The 14,302-nt window shown below is 30.3% G+C and overlaps 1 protein-coding gene across 5 annotated transcripts in view; it reads left to right on the top strand.

Moving 5' to 3' along the window:
• The window catches only part of SNAP91 (synaptosome associated protein 91), a 145,418-nt gene that overhangs the window by 63,070 nt on the left and 68,046 nt on the right, over positions 1-14,302 (top strand). For 4 of the 5 annotated variants that reach the window (XM_051997332.1, XM_051997333.1, XM_051997334.1 and 1 more), the window contains exons 7-9: positions 588-699; positions 10,379-10,485; positions 13,933-13,974. The exons of the other annotated variant lie outside the window; for it this stretch is intronic. In XM_051997332.1, coding sequence (XP_051853292.1) covers positions 588-699; positions 10,379-10,485; positions 13,933-13,974 — 261 coding nt within the window. The remainder of the gene's footprint in view (positions 1-587; positions 700-10,378; positions 10,486-13,932; positions 13,975-14,302) is intronic. 5 annotated transcript variants of the gene reach the window in all.

Genomic DNA, 14,302 nt, shown 5'->3' with positions numbered 1-14,302 from the left:
GATAATGTTGAGATAACAATTCCCATAGCTCAGAGTTCTTCTCTAACAGTGGTTATGGGAAGAGTTTAACTTTTACATTTAACTCTGACAGAAGGACCAATCATTTGAACCCAAGAGTCTTTTCACTCAAAGAAAAGGGGTTTATTATAGAGAATACAAAATATGGTTCCAGAACAAAATGAAATATAAAATACAGGATCAAGAAATAATTCTCACAAAGGAAAGTCTTTATTGTGGTTAAGGGCAAGGTAGGCTCCACTAGGTTAATGGCTACTGAGAGAAGGACTTGAAAGTAAAGAAGACAAATCAGAAGTAGAAGGGGAGAAAATTAGCTATTATCTTTGCATCCACAATGTGAGTCACTAATAAAATGGAAACCTTTATTGGAATAATTAATCTTGCAACTTATTCAACTTCCTTAAACTGAAGATTTTTTAAAAATAAAAACATATAATGGTCAAACAACTTAAAAATATTGCTTTGTATTTATACATTCTTGCCTAAATACTTAACTGAGACTTTGAAAGCTCTGAAAAAATTGTAAATTCAGAATATTCACTTAATTGACTTTTTATATATATTTACAGGTTCATCCAAATGAGCTGACAAATGGTGTCATAAATGCTGCATTTATGCTTCTTTTTAAAGATCTCATCAAACTTTTTGCTTGCTATAATGATGGAGTTATTAATTTATTAGGTATGTAAAAATTACTGAAATCTTTTCCTTCAACCATAACCTTTATCAAGGAATCACTGGAAAGTATGGTCCAATTGTGATTTCTTTTTATGTGTGTAAGATTAGTGATTTTCCAATAATAGTGGGGAAGTATTTGTAGCTGAAACATTAGCAATTTGATATTATATATATAAACATTTGATTGATAATTTAAGAAATCAATAATAAGAATTGAATAATAAATGTTATTACACTTTCTCTGATTTCACCTATATTTACTGTCCAATCCCTGCCCCCTCTTTTGAACTCCAGTCCTATTTTTCCAAATGCCTGTTAAACATTTCTTTTTAAGATAATCTGTTCTCTCCTCAAATTCAAGATGTCTAAAATTGACTTTTTTTCATTTCCTTCTTCTTTCTTTCTTAGTTCTTCTAATGATACTACCATTTAAGGTATCTCAGTATCATTGTCAAAACTTTGAGCAAGATTTGAGAATCTATGGCATAAAAGTAGTGTCCTGGACCTGGGTTTTCCCCCATAAGTCTCTCATGATTGTCTTTTTTTAGTGTATCTTTATTTAGGATGGGAACAGTAGACTATAGGAAGAAGGGAAAAGGTTGGTTTGATTTAATAGAAATATGCTGATCTAATAATTTAATTTATCAGAATATACCATCGGAATGGGTATGTCATAATGAATGCATTTGTAAAGATGAAGCCCCTTATTTTCAGTTTTGGATGCCCCATTTTAGGAGAAACACTGATCAATTAAAAAGGAGAGTAACCAGTGCTTATGGAATTGTATATCATACCATATTAGCATCCATTAAAAGAACTTTAAATGTTTATTTTAGAGAAGAAATGATTAAAGGGCAAAGGGATTAGAGAGTGAGGTCAAAGGATTAGACTTTTTTTGCTTGGACTCAGAAGGTAGAACTAAAAATAGTTGATAAAAGTTTCAGAGATAGTTTTAAGTTTTTTGTAAAGAAATACATCTCAATAATTTGAACTACCCCAAAATGCAAATAGCTCCTTAGGAAAGTAATGGAGTTTTGCTCACTAGAGGACTTAGAAAGAAGTTACATGGTGAAGATGTAGAAGAGAACTAGATGGCCTCTGAAATCTTCCAATTTATTCTATGGACTATTTTAAAAAACAGATTGTTTCTTTTTTCTCCCAAATGACAAATTTTGGTCTATAAAGAAGACATATTTAAAGTGAGAAGCATATATTTTAATTCATTAAAAACTCCTGAAATAACTTGTCTAGAAAAGCTCCTTAACTTTTTCCATTTAATAATGATGTCAATCTTATTACAACCATTGAGAAGCATTAAGCAATACTGGCCATATTCACTCAAACTCTGGAGCAATTTGTTCTATTACATTTTAAAATTATGTTGATGCTGCATGTAGTCACTATACATAATATGACAGTAATAAATTTCCTAAATACTGTAGAAATTGATGAATCTTTTACTGGCTAATGGGAAGGAACAAATCTTAATATTGAAAGGCTTAACTTGTCTTTCTGTCAAATGATTCCTTTTTTAAATAAACTGTTGCCATGATCCTATCTTAGTTAATATGATTATGAAGAATAATTTTCAAAGCATTGAAATCTAAAAAATTATATAAAACTAATTTTTTAAAATTAATTTTAAAACTATTTTTAAAAATATTTATTGCCATAGAAATACCCTATATATAAGAGATTCATGCATTTCAAATTCAATAGTTCCACATACTCTGGATGTTACAAGTAAACCTGGAGCTAATTGAACCTCTCAGAGACTATGTAAAACAAGTGTACCTCAAGGTTTGAATGTGCAGTGTACTAGCTATACACTAGGCAACACAAATAGTCTTTAACTTTAGTGTCTGTTATGATAGAAATTATTGTGACGTTTCATCCCATTGTTGCAATTCTTTGAGTGTTAAGAATAGTTTATAGTGATACAAAAAATAACAGAAACTCCAGACAGAGGAAGGGAATTGCAATTAACATTCTATAGCTAAATTAACTTAATGGTCTTCAAGTATACAATAAATAAAGGCTTTTTGCTTTATAATACAACTGAGAAAAACGTAAAAGGAAATATATTTTGTTATGGCAGAGGGGATATATAAAATTTTAGAAGATACTCTTTTCAATTATGAAAACTGCAATTTTACCAAGAAAAGTATAAAACTATCTGGAGAAAAATAAAGAAAAAAATGGAATATTTTAAAAATAAAGCTAAACTATAGAGCAATATCTTTAATAAATATTATTTTTTTAAAAATCTTGTTAAACAGACTCCAGTGATTTATCCAAGAAATAATTCCTTACAACCAAAATGGATTTATGTACTAGAATGATGTAAAGTATTGGTGCTAATTCAAATAGAAACAGGAGGCCACTAAACTATACATAAGAATAACTGTGAACTACATGTTGACTTAGAAAACCAATGTTTCTTTTTCTAATAGTTTATTTATTAACTATTTCTTAGTTATATTTTAATATTAGTCGTGCTATATCCAAGAATGTTGTGGGCCACATCAGGCCTCCACACCTATTGTTTGACATTTCTGGTATATAATGATGGTTCAATATTAGGAAAATAATCAGTGTAATCAAATTAAAAACCCAGACATCCAAAAATCATATGGTTATTTCAATAGATATGGGAAAAAGGCATCAATCTAAAACTATACTGGAATCTTTTCTAGTACATATAAGAGTAAAGCAAGGATGCCCACTGTCCCCACTATTATTTGTTATAATTCTAGAACTGCTTGAAACAGCAATAAGACCAAGAAAAAGAAAGACAAATCAATGGTTAAAGAAGAGATAAAATCATTTCTATTGGCTGATATGATATACTTGGAATTTCCTTGGAAACCAACAAAAGTATTAATTGAAACAGTAACTTCAACAAAGTATCAGGCTACAAAATAAACCCTCAGAAATAGATAACATTTTTATAACAATAACAAAACCCAAGAAGCAAAAACAAAAAAGAAAAATTCTATTCCAAAGAGCTATAAAATTAATAAAATCTCTCTCTCATTTTACCAAAGTACAACACTTGTATCATTTTAATTTCCAAGAGCTTCTTTTAAAAATAAAGAAAAATTTAAATAAAGCAGTATTTGGTGCTCATGACTGGGTCATGCTAAAATAAGAAAAATGATAGTATTACCAAAGTTCATTTATGTTGTATCAAATAAGATCAACTTAATTTTATACCAAACAAATTACCAAGGAGATGCTTTATGGAATTTGATAAAATAATAACAAAATTCATTTGCAAAACAAAAGATCTAGAGTATCAAAGAGATAGAGATAAATAATAACACTTCTAAGCCACATATTATAAGTCAAGAATATCTTTTATCTGATACTTTTTTAAAAAATTAAATAAATGAAATAGACAAGAGATAAGTAGACGACATAAGGGAGAATAAGAAGCAATGAAAAACAAAATGACTTGACAAAGGACTCCTTTCTTGAGGAAAAACTGCTGGGAAAACTGTTCAGAAGTCTGGCTGAAATTAGGTTTAGACCAACATTTCATACCATATTCCACAATATATTCAAATGAATATGAATATATGTGATCTTAATGTTAAAGATCCTACTATTAAAAAATGGAAAAAAAACAGAAGATTTGCCTCTCATGGCTTTGGGCAGGAGATATATTCTTTATTCAAAGGATAGAAACAATTACAAAATTAAAATAAATAACTTTGATTACTTGAAACTAGAAAATACACAGACAAATTAATTCACCTAAGAGAGGAGCAATGAAATGCAGAGGGAAGAATTTCTCTGCTAAGAGTTTGGTATCCAGAACATGTAAAACAATTAATAAATGTATGTCTTATACATTATACATATATACATATTTATATATATGCACACACACACATACATATATTTTTATTATATATTATCCAGTAGATACATGGTCAACAGATATGAATGGTTCTCAGAAGAAGAATTCAGAATATCCAAAGCCATATGAGATAATGCTCTAAATTATGAATAATGAAAAATGCAAATGAACCAAATTCCTCATACTCTGAAGATTGGCAAAGATGACCAAAAATAAATGGCAACAATTAGTGTTGGAGGGCTTGTGAGATTATAGGCACACTGGTGTATTTATTGTTGGTAGAGCTGAGAAGTAGGACAGCAATTTTGAAAAGCAATTGAAATTATGCAAATAAAGTGACTAAAATGCTCATATCCTCTGAAACAGAGATTCCATTACTGGGCTTATATTCTAAGAAGTCATCAATAAAAACAAAGTTCCCATATACACCAAAATATTTAAGGGAGCATTTTTGGTGATAGAAAAAAAATGGAAATAAAGTAGATGTTCATTGATTGGGGAATAGCTAAATAAATTGTGGTACATGAAGAATGAACTATTCTTGCATTAAGAAATACTCAGTGATCACTATGGAGAAGCATGGAAAAATCTGCATGAGTTTATAGAGAGTAAAGTAAGCAGAGCCAAGAAAATAATATATAAATACTACAATTAGTGAAATGGAAAGAACAACTCCTCCAAAAAACCAAGAGTCCAGAATAAATATAGCAAAATAATATAGATCAAACATGAATGGAATGAAGAGATAGGAAAAGACATCCCTAACCAACCACTTCGTGGAGGTGGGAAGTCTATAGATGTTCCACTTGTGATCAATTATGCTGATTTTTCTTCTCTTTTTAAACAATGCTGTTTTAATGGGGTGACTATATGGAAGATAAAGAGATACTAGGGAAATCATGATGGTGTCAAAAACACAAAAACTTTTTTTTAAGGGGAAATTTTTCTTTACATAATTTTAGAGAAGAGGTAAAAGAAACTCAGAATCTCTAAAACTCATTTTAATTTGTATTTTCAACCGACCACCATTATCTCTATGGATTTATGTTCAAATTTTTTTTTTATTTCCCTTGCTTGCCATCTATTGAAAGCACAAATTATCATTTAAATAGCCAAAGGGCTTTTACTGTAATACAACGAACCTGAATAATTAATTAGTTTACATATAATTCTTAGGGAAGTTAAAACACCAAATTTCTAGGTAGTTATATATTATGCTAGTAGAATGTAAGAAAGTCTTGCCCCTAATATGAATGAAACAAAAAAATTAGCAGGTAAGCATTACGTAGAAATGTATTAAAATAATACTTAAAGGATAGTTGGCTTTCAGCTCTCTTTTTTACATAATAGTTGATGGTTATTGTACATAGATTCATTAAGATAGTGGCCTAATGTACTTATGTCCCTAAAGAAACTCTTAATAGAATACTTTTTCATTATATGAAAGGTACTCACTTTTCTACTTTTATAAAGAAAAATACTGTATTGTAAAGAAAAATAATGTATTAACCTGACCTTTTCCTTCTGTAAAATGGAGTTGAAGTTCTAATTATGATTCTATGAAAATTGTCTAATAGCGTGGTCATAACTGCTAATACATATACCATTTTCCTTTTTTTTTTAAAAGTTTGCCAGTTGCTATTAACATTTATTTTAGTACTTGAGAGAAAAGAATTGAGGATAAACTGATGTTGCAAATCTGTATGACTAGAAGGATGCCCTTTGACAATAATGAAAGTTTGAAAGTGAAGTACATTTTGAAAGATTCTGTTTCTGTCATGTTGAATTTTAGACATCTATGGGACATCTCATTTAAAATGTCCCATAAGCAATGTGTGATAAAGGACTGGAACTTAAAAGAGAATCTAGGCTGGATTAATATAATATAATATGCATAAAAATGATAACCAAACCCATTGGGTACCAGTGAGATTGCCAAGTGAGATAATGTGGAGATGAGAATTGGTGTAAGAACAGAAGCTAGGATTTACCCAAGTTACAGTTACAGGGTTGACATGGGTGAAAATCCAGGAAAGAAAATTAAGAAAGAGTGGTCCATTAAGTAGGAAAATCAAGAGAGACCAGTGCCATAAAATATAGAATAGAAAGAATATCTAGGAAGAGACAGATGATCAGTTGTGTTAAATATTGCAGAAAATATTTGAGAATAATAATATTTTATTTGACACAATAAATATCTCATTTTATTTATATAGCATTATTTAGTAATGCTGCAACTATTGGGCATATATATTGTTTCTAACCTTTTATTACATATAGTTCTATGAATCTTTTTGTATATATAGGTCTTATGGGTTGTCACCAACAAACATAATAAGCTCAATAGTTCTAGCTTTACTTAAGAATATTAATGGTTTACTAAGAATAAAGTTTGAGGTATGTGAGTGTATATTTGAAGGATTGAACCAATGTACAGCTTCAAAATGTAATGAATTAGTGTGATTGTTGTACCTATATTCATATATCCACTCCATCATTGAATTATTGAATTATCCTCTTTTCTCATCTTTGCTAATTTGACAAAGAAGTCGTACCCCTGGAATACTTTAATTTGAATTTTTACTTTTAGTAATATTGAGTAATTTTCTGATAGTTTTTGAGAATTTCTAATTTTAAAAAAAATTGTATCATTGTCGTTTTGTCTCCTGGGGACAGCTACATAGTTCAGTGGATTAAGTGTTGTGCCTGGAGTCAGGAATAGTTTCCTACCTCTCAAATTGTCCTGAGGATAAAATAAGACAAGAGTTATAAAATGCTTAGCACAGAGCCTGGCATATACCAGTAAGCATTATATGAAGGCTATCTGTTTTTATTATCATCACTATTATTGTAAAGTTCTTGGTCTTACACATTTGTCAGTTCTCCTGGATTCTGGATATCAGGATTTAGGAGATGCTTTAAATACAATTTTTTTCCCCAGAAAATGTCCTCTCTTTTAATTCTGCCTACATAGTGTAATGCCAGAGAAACTGAGGCATAATAGAGATTAGAGAGTTTTGATATTTTATTAATTGGAGAGCATAATTGACTGGACAGGACTCTTGTCTCACAGTTTCCAGTGATGAATGGGAGAATCCCAAATCCTTATATACCTTTTTACAAGCAAAGGAAGGAAACAGAAGTGGGAAAACTTCTTCACAGACCCATTTGATTCTGTCAGGATGGGGGGAGGCCACAAATTCTTACTAAAAGCCAGAGTCAGGATGTCTGAATAAACAGAAGTAAAGATGTCAATGAGTCTTATCTTTTGGAATATTTTAGAGGGATAGTGTAAATCCTTGAGGACAGAAAGAGTTAGGAGTCAGGAAGTCTGATTTCCTTATATTGAGTCTTACACTGACAATTTATAACCTTAGAGCAAATGGTCCTCAGTCTTAATGGACCAGGGGTGGGGGCGGGGGGATGTGTGTGTGTGGGGGGGTGTTTACAACTATGGGGATTGAGGCAGAACACTTAAGGAAACTAAGATAGAACAATTCAGGGAAACTCAGGACAATAAGGGAAACTAGTGCAGGGAAACTGAGGTAGAACAGTTCAAAGAGACTGTGGCACAATAATAGATTGTGTAAAGGCTTTTAAAATTTTAATCTAAATATATGTTTTGTTTTTCATATTCTTCATCTAGTTAGATTGTGAATTCTTCTCTGTTCCCCAATTGGGCAAGATAAGCTTGCATCCTCCTGTGATTATTTTTCTATTACAATTTTGTTTAGTTCACTTTAATAAGATACTGATCTAAAAGCATTAACTATAAAGCTGCCATCAAGTTTTTTTTTTTTAAACATTTGTTGTTATATTAAGACTCCCATCTCCAGTAGTTTTGCTTTGGGTTGTATCAAACAATATGCTGCACCACATATTCTATATTGCTATACTGTATACTTCTAGATTTTCCTTATTTAATCTGGTCAAAAATTCTGCTTTTCTTTATTTCTAAAAAGTACCAAATTGTTTTGCTAATTATTGCTTTGTAATAAAATTTGTGATCTGACAATGCTAAACCCATTTTATTCTTTTTTTTCTGTTTTCCATAATAATATTGATCTTTTCTACATTTTTATGCATTTAAAAATATTTTGTGTTATTCTTTAAAGCTTTGCTTTGGTAACTTAATATGATAAACTTAATAGATTTCTACTGGCGTAAACCAAATTGAATAGCAAGTATTTTAATCAATAGTTGATAACTTTCTTTATTTCTAAAAATTATAGCTATATTTTAACTTACAGCTAGATTTTAAAAATTATATAATTTTATATAACTTGTTTTTATATCATCTTCATTCTCAATCAGTCATTACTCAATGAGCCATCCTTTGAAACAAGTCTTTAAGGAACAGGGGGAAAAGGTGAAGAGGGATGGGAAGGTGTGGCTCACCAAAATCAATCAACCCACCATGCAAGTTTGGTAGCAAAAGGTGATGCCTCAGAGTTGTTTTAATTTGTATACATAATAATTTTCTATACCTATAGTTCCCTATTCAGGGAAGAAGAAGAATTTTTTCAATTCTTTTCCAGAGCCTAGCTTAGTCATAAAAACATGGTGTTAAATTTTCTTTTTTTTCTTTTTTATTGTTTACTTCATTGTAGTCTACATATATACATATATATATATACATATATATATATAATTTTCCAGATTCTGTTTACTTCATAGCATCAATTAGTCTTACCTTCCTTCTCTGAAGTCTTCATATTCCTCATTTCTCTCTACAAATCAGTATTTCATTGAATTCCTATACCACAATTCTTCAATTGTTGGGAGACTGTACTTAGGGATTTTTTTGTCCTAGAGATTTTGATGGACTAAGCCCTAAATTTAAAACATGTTTATATTATTTTCAATGAAATTTCCTTATAAATTGCTCTCTAGAATTTGTTCAAAATATATAGACATCCTTAGTGTTTATAGATTTACTTTGTATCCTACAGTATATTTTGTTAAACTTCTTAATTTCTTCAATAATTTTTGGTTGTTCTCTAGGATTTTCTGATTTAGCTTTATATTGTAAGCATTATGGCATAGTGGATAGAATTCTGCACTTGGAATTAGTAAGATCCGAATCTGGTCGAATTTACTTAGTAAATATGTGACCTTGGGCAAAAAACTTAACCTTCTTGTCTCAATTTTTTCATTTGAAAAATGGTGATAGCACCTTACATTTTTGTTGTGAGGTGATAATGCCAAATATACTTTTGTACTTCATACCCCTTAAAGTAATATACAAATGCCAGCTGCTATGTTAATATATTTTCTTTTTCATTTATCATTGTTAGCAATAGCATTTCTCATGTTCTGTCAGATATTAATGAGGAGAGAGGGCATCTTTCTCCTCTAGTTTCCTACATTTTTCCATTGCTAGTAATGATTGGTTTTAGAGAAATGTTTTTGATTTTATTAAAGAAAGGAATTTTGGTTTCATTTTTAGGAAGCAAATGCTTTTTAGCATTTAAACATAATTGATTTATTTTCTCAAAAGTTTTTTCTGCCTTAATTCATATAATTGTGATTTTAAAAAATTTAAAAATTATTATCCAGATAGTTTTCATGTTGGCTTTTGCTTGCCTTGGAATTAATGAAATTGGTTAAGTGAAGGCAGTAAAAATGAATATAAAAATTTGATATGGCCCAATAAAAATAATGCCATGCTAAACCTGGAGAGAAAAAAATATCTAAATATATTTCACACTACCATTAACATCATGCTTAACGTTGCTTAACACAACCATAAAGTGGAGTTGAATCATATTTCTTTTTATTTTCCATATTGCTAATTCTTTTATGTATTATTCCTAGAAAAATTTTTTGAAATGAAGAAGGGGCAATGCAAAGATGCTCTAGAAATTTACAAACGATTTCTAACAAGAATGACAAGAGTCTCAGAATTTCTTAAAGTTGCAGAGGTAAGTTATGTTAAATTCTATTATGAGTGGAGTCAAAGTGACAGGGGGAAAAATATGTAGTAGAACTTAAAAATAAGCAAAAAAATCAGTAATAGAAACACAGAATCCTAGAATTGTATGGAATCAAATTATCTCAACCAATTTCCCACTCAAAGAAAAAGCTATAGTTTCTCTATAGTGTTTTTTAATATAGTTACCCTGATGGCTATTTTTAATAGTTACAGCAATGGGAACCTCATTAATGTGAGAGGCAGCTCATTTCCTCTATGACCAGATCTAATTTTTACATTTTCCCATGTTATTTACATGTATTATCCTGGTCATGTATTAGTATGAAGTAGTTGTCACTCTGCTAAATTCTAACTCTATAGGGAAATAAGTATATAGCATCATTTTGCCATATACTTAAGTATAACAGTGGAGTGATAGGCATTTAAAAAATAGGTAGTTTTCTAATTTTTTGGTTTAACTTTGTTTGCATGATTACATGATGATTTTCTTTCTTTCTTCTATAGATAATTTGTATTTTCATTTTGAAAAATCTTTGTTAGTTTATATTGATATTTGACATGTATATATATGTATGGCATATTATATATATATATGTGTATATATATACATATATATATATACACATATATATATATATATATATATCAGATAATTCTGAGTCATTTGGGAGGGGTTAATTACCATGTGTGCATGGGGATATATATGATAACAAGATAGTATTTTAGAAATACTGGAGTATAAGCCGACCCGAATATAAGCCGAAGCCCCTAATTTTAACACAAAAATCTGGGAAAAGTTATAGGTTTAGATAGCGCACCAGTGCCCACAGAGGAGGAGAGCAGGTGCCGGTATACGTATGTAGAGCGGTTGCCAGCATTAGTATACAGTCCCGTTACTGACTGTGATACTACAGGAACAGCCCCATCACCATAGCAATGGCCTGCCCTGTAGTATCACAGTCAGCACTCGCGCTGTATACTGCACAGCAGGGGGGCATTCAAAGGGATATTTACACATGTTTTTTCTAGTGACTCGAGTATAAGCAGAGGAGGGGATTTTCTGCCCAAAAATTGGACAGAAAAACTCGGCTTATACTTGAGTATATACGGTATATACATACATACATATATATATATATATATATATATATATATATATATATATATATATATATATATATATTTAGCCTTGTGTATTTTGATAAAGCTCTTTAATAAGTGAAGGGAAATAAAATATATGTACTATTAATAACAATATTAGTAACTTGAGGATAACACAAAATTAAGAGAAATAACTAAAATTTGGTTGGAATAATTGGGGTGTACAATGATCTTAGTAGGTTTAACAGTAGGTTGTAAAAATAAGATGTGATAACTGCTAAGTCTGATACTTGAAATAGGGAGCTGGATATATAGAGAATCTTAGTAAACTGAAAGCTTAATGTGATTCTGAAATGTGATGTGACAGGCAAAATGTGAAAAGCGTATTAATGAGAGATAGATAACAAGAGATATGATAGCGCTGCTGTATTTTAGCCTATACTATTGAGCAAAGGTAATGAATGAAAATTATAAAGGAATTATAAGGAAATTATAAAGTTCCAACAGTTATAGTTTAAAACTGGAATTGATGATTTCATAAACTATTAAGTTTACTGTTATTGGAGGTCTTCAAATGATAGCCATATGGCCACTTTTTGGTAGTCTTATAGACAGGCTTCATGATTTAAAGAGTAAAAGTAAAATTCCATAGTATTTTTCAATACCCGGTATATTCGAAGCTTAGGATATGTAACATAGAACCTTCAAAGAAAGAGTCTAGACTTTTTAGAGTTGGGAGAGTTAAAGAGGAGGCAGATATTTAGTTCAAGCAATGAATCTACAAATCAAGATAGTAACTTACTTTAGGTCCTATGGAACAGTTCTAATATTTAAAAATAACATTTAAAGAATATCCTTTTTTAAATGGAAATTGTTCTATAGTTGCCTTTGCTTAGTGACCTATCAAAAAGTTGTTTGGATCCCCTTGCAGCCACTATCAAGAAATATTCTGATATATTCCAGTAAAATATTAACAAATGTATTTTCAAGGAAGTAACATAGTTGACACAATTAATGTGACTACTTAACTCTTCAGAACTATATAATGTTGTGATAGCTTTCATGTTAGCATAGTTAACATAACTATGAATATAGTTCATAGTTAACTATATGTTAACATAGTTCACATATAGTGAACATATTATATATATGTGTGTATATGTATATACATATATATATATAAAATTCACTATAATAACAGTGAATTATAACTTCACATTTCCTGTCTAATTTTATCTATAGAACAAACCTATAAAATGCTTTAAGTATTACCTACATTTTACAGATAAGAAAACCAGAAATTCAGGGAAATTAAATGACTTCTCCAAAGATACACAGCCAGTCGTCAGTGAAACTGATGCCAAGTCCAGTGTCCTTTTTGTTTCACTGGCAGCTTCAATTGTTAGAACCACTTAGAAAAACTTCTTGAGTAAAGCTTTCCAATAGTCTGTCATTTGTCAAATGTTTAAAAACAAAATTAAAAAACCTCATTTAGAGAACTACTTTGTTAGCAATGATCAAAATATGAGGCAACCATGATATAAATAGCTAAAGAGCCAGTCTTAAAGCTTCCTGTGATTCAGATCCTGCTCCTGACATGTGGTGGCTGTGAGTTCCTGGACAAGTTACTTTGCCTCTCAGTAGAAGCGCCAGGATACTTTAAGATCTTTTAGTTGCTGAGAAGATTCATTAGAAGAAATTTCTTCAACATTAATTCCCTGTACCAAGCAATTCAATTAAAATAACTGCTATAAAAATCCTAATAGCATATAGTGTTATACATAATATAGTGTTGGACTTAACATCAGGAAGACCTAAGTTCCAAGACCTAATTCTGAGGGTTATTTGCTCTGTGACTCAAGAAGTTAGTTGACTTAGGATTAGAAGAAAGTAGCTCTAGAGCTGAAAAGTCTTCTAATCCAGCCCTCTCATTTTATAGATAAGGAAACCAGGGCCCAAAGAAGTAATATGATTTACCCAGCGTCACACAAGGCTAGCACAAGCTGAGGCTCCCTTTTTGAACCTCAGTTTGTTCATCTATAAAAGGCAGATAAGACTAGAACTTTTCTCACAGCCATGAGAGATTGTGAAATGTGAATATCCTTGACAGACTTTAAGAATTACATATAATTGCACACCCAGATATAGAAACAGAATCATTTTTGTATCTTATTATTTGCAAGAAAGTAAATGTGATCAAAATAAAATTGACCCCTACTATAATACTTACAACAGTGGGCTATACTTTTTTTTTATCATTGTTTACAGATATAATTTAAATTATGAAAGAATGGGTAAAGATTTCCCACTAATTTACTTATTTTTTTATTCACAGCAAGTTGGTATTGATAAAGGTGATATTCCAGATCTTACCCAGGTAAGCAATCCATAGAGGAAAAGATAAAATATAGAAGGCATTATACTGAGGCAATATTAGAGCAGTCTGTTACTAACTAATCTATTAAAGAGTAATTTCATGGCATGTTAATTATACATGTATTTTCCAAGACACATTTATAGATAGAGTATACCACTCTGACTGAGACTGATCTTGTGAATAACAAATACTTTTTCTAGTTCACTCTGTTGAAGATGATTCAAACTCACTTTATTTTTACTGCCCATGTGATTATATTTGTAGGGATAATTTAAGAATGACCTGTCATATGCTTTTTTTTTCTTTGCTATAAGGCCATTAAATTTGC

This window comes from Antechinus flavipes, chromosome 4 (assembly GCF_016432865.1).
Source record: "Antechinus flavipes isolate AdamAnt ecotype Samford, QLD, Australia chromosome 4, AdamAnt_v2, whole genome shotgun sequence".
NCBI classification, from domain to species: Eukaryota; Metazoa; Chordata; class Mammalia; order Dasyuromorphia; family Dasyuridae; genus Antechinus; species Antechinus flavipes.
This window is presented reverse-complemented; position numbering and strand designations above follow the sequence as displayed.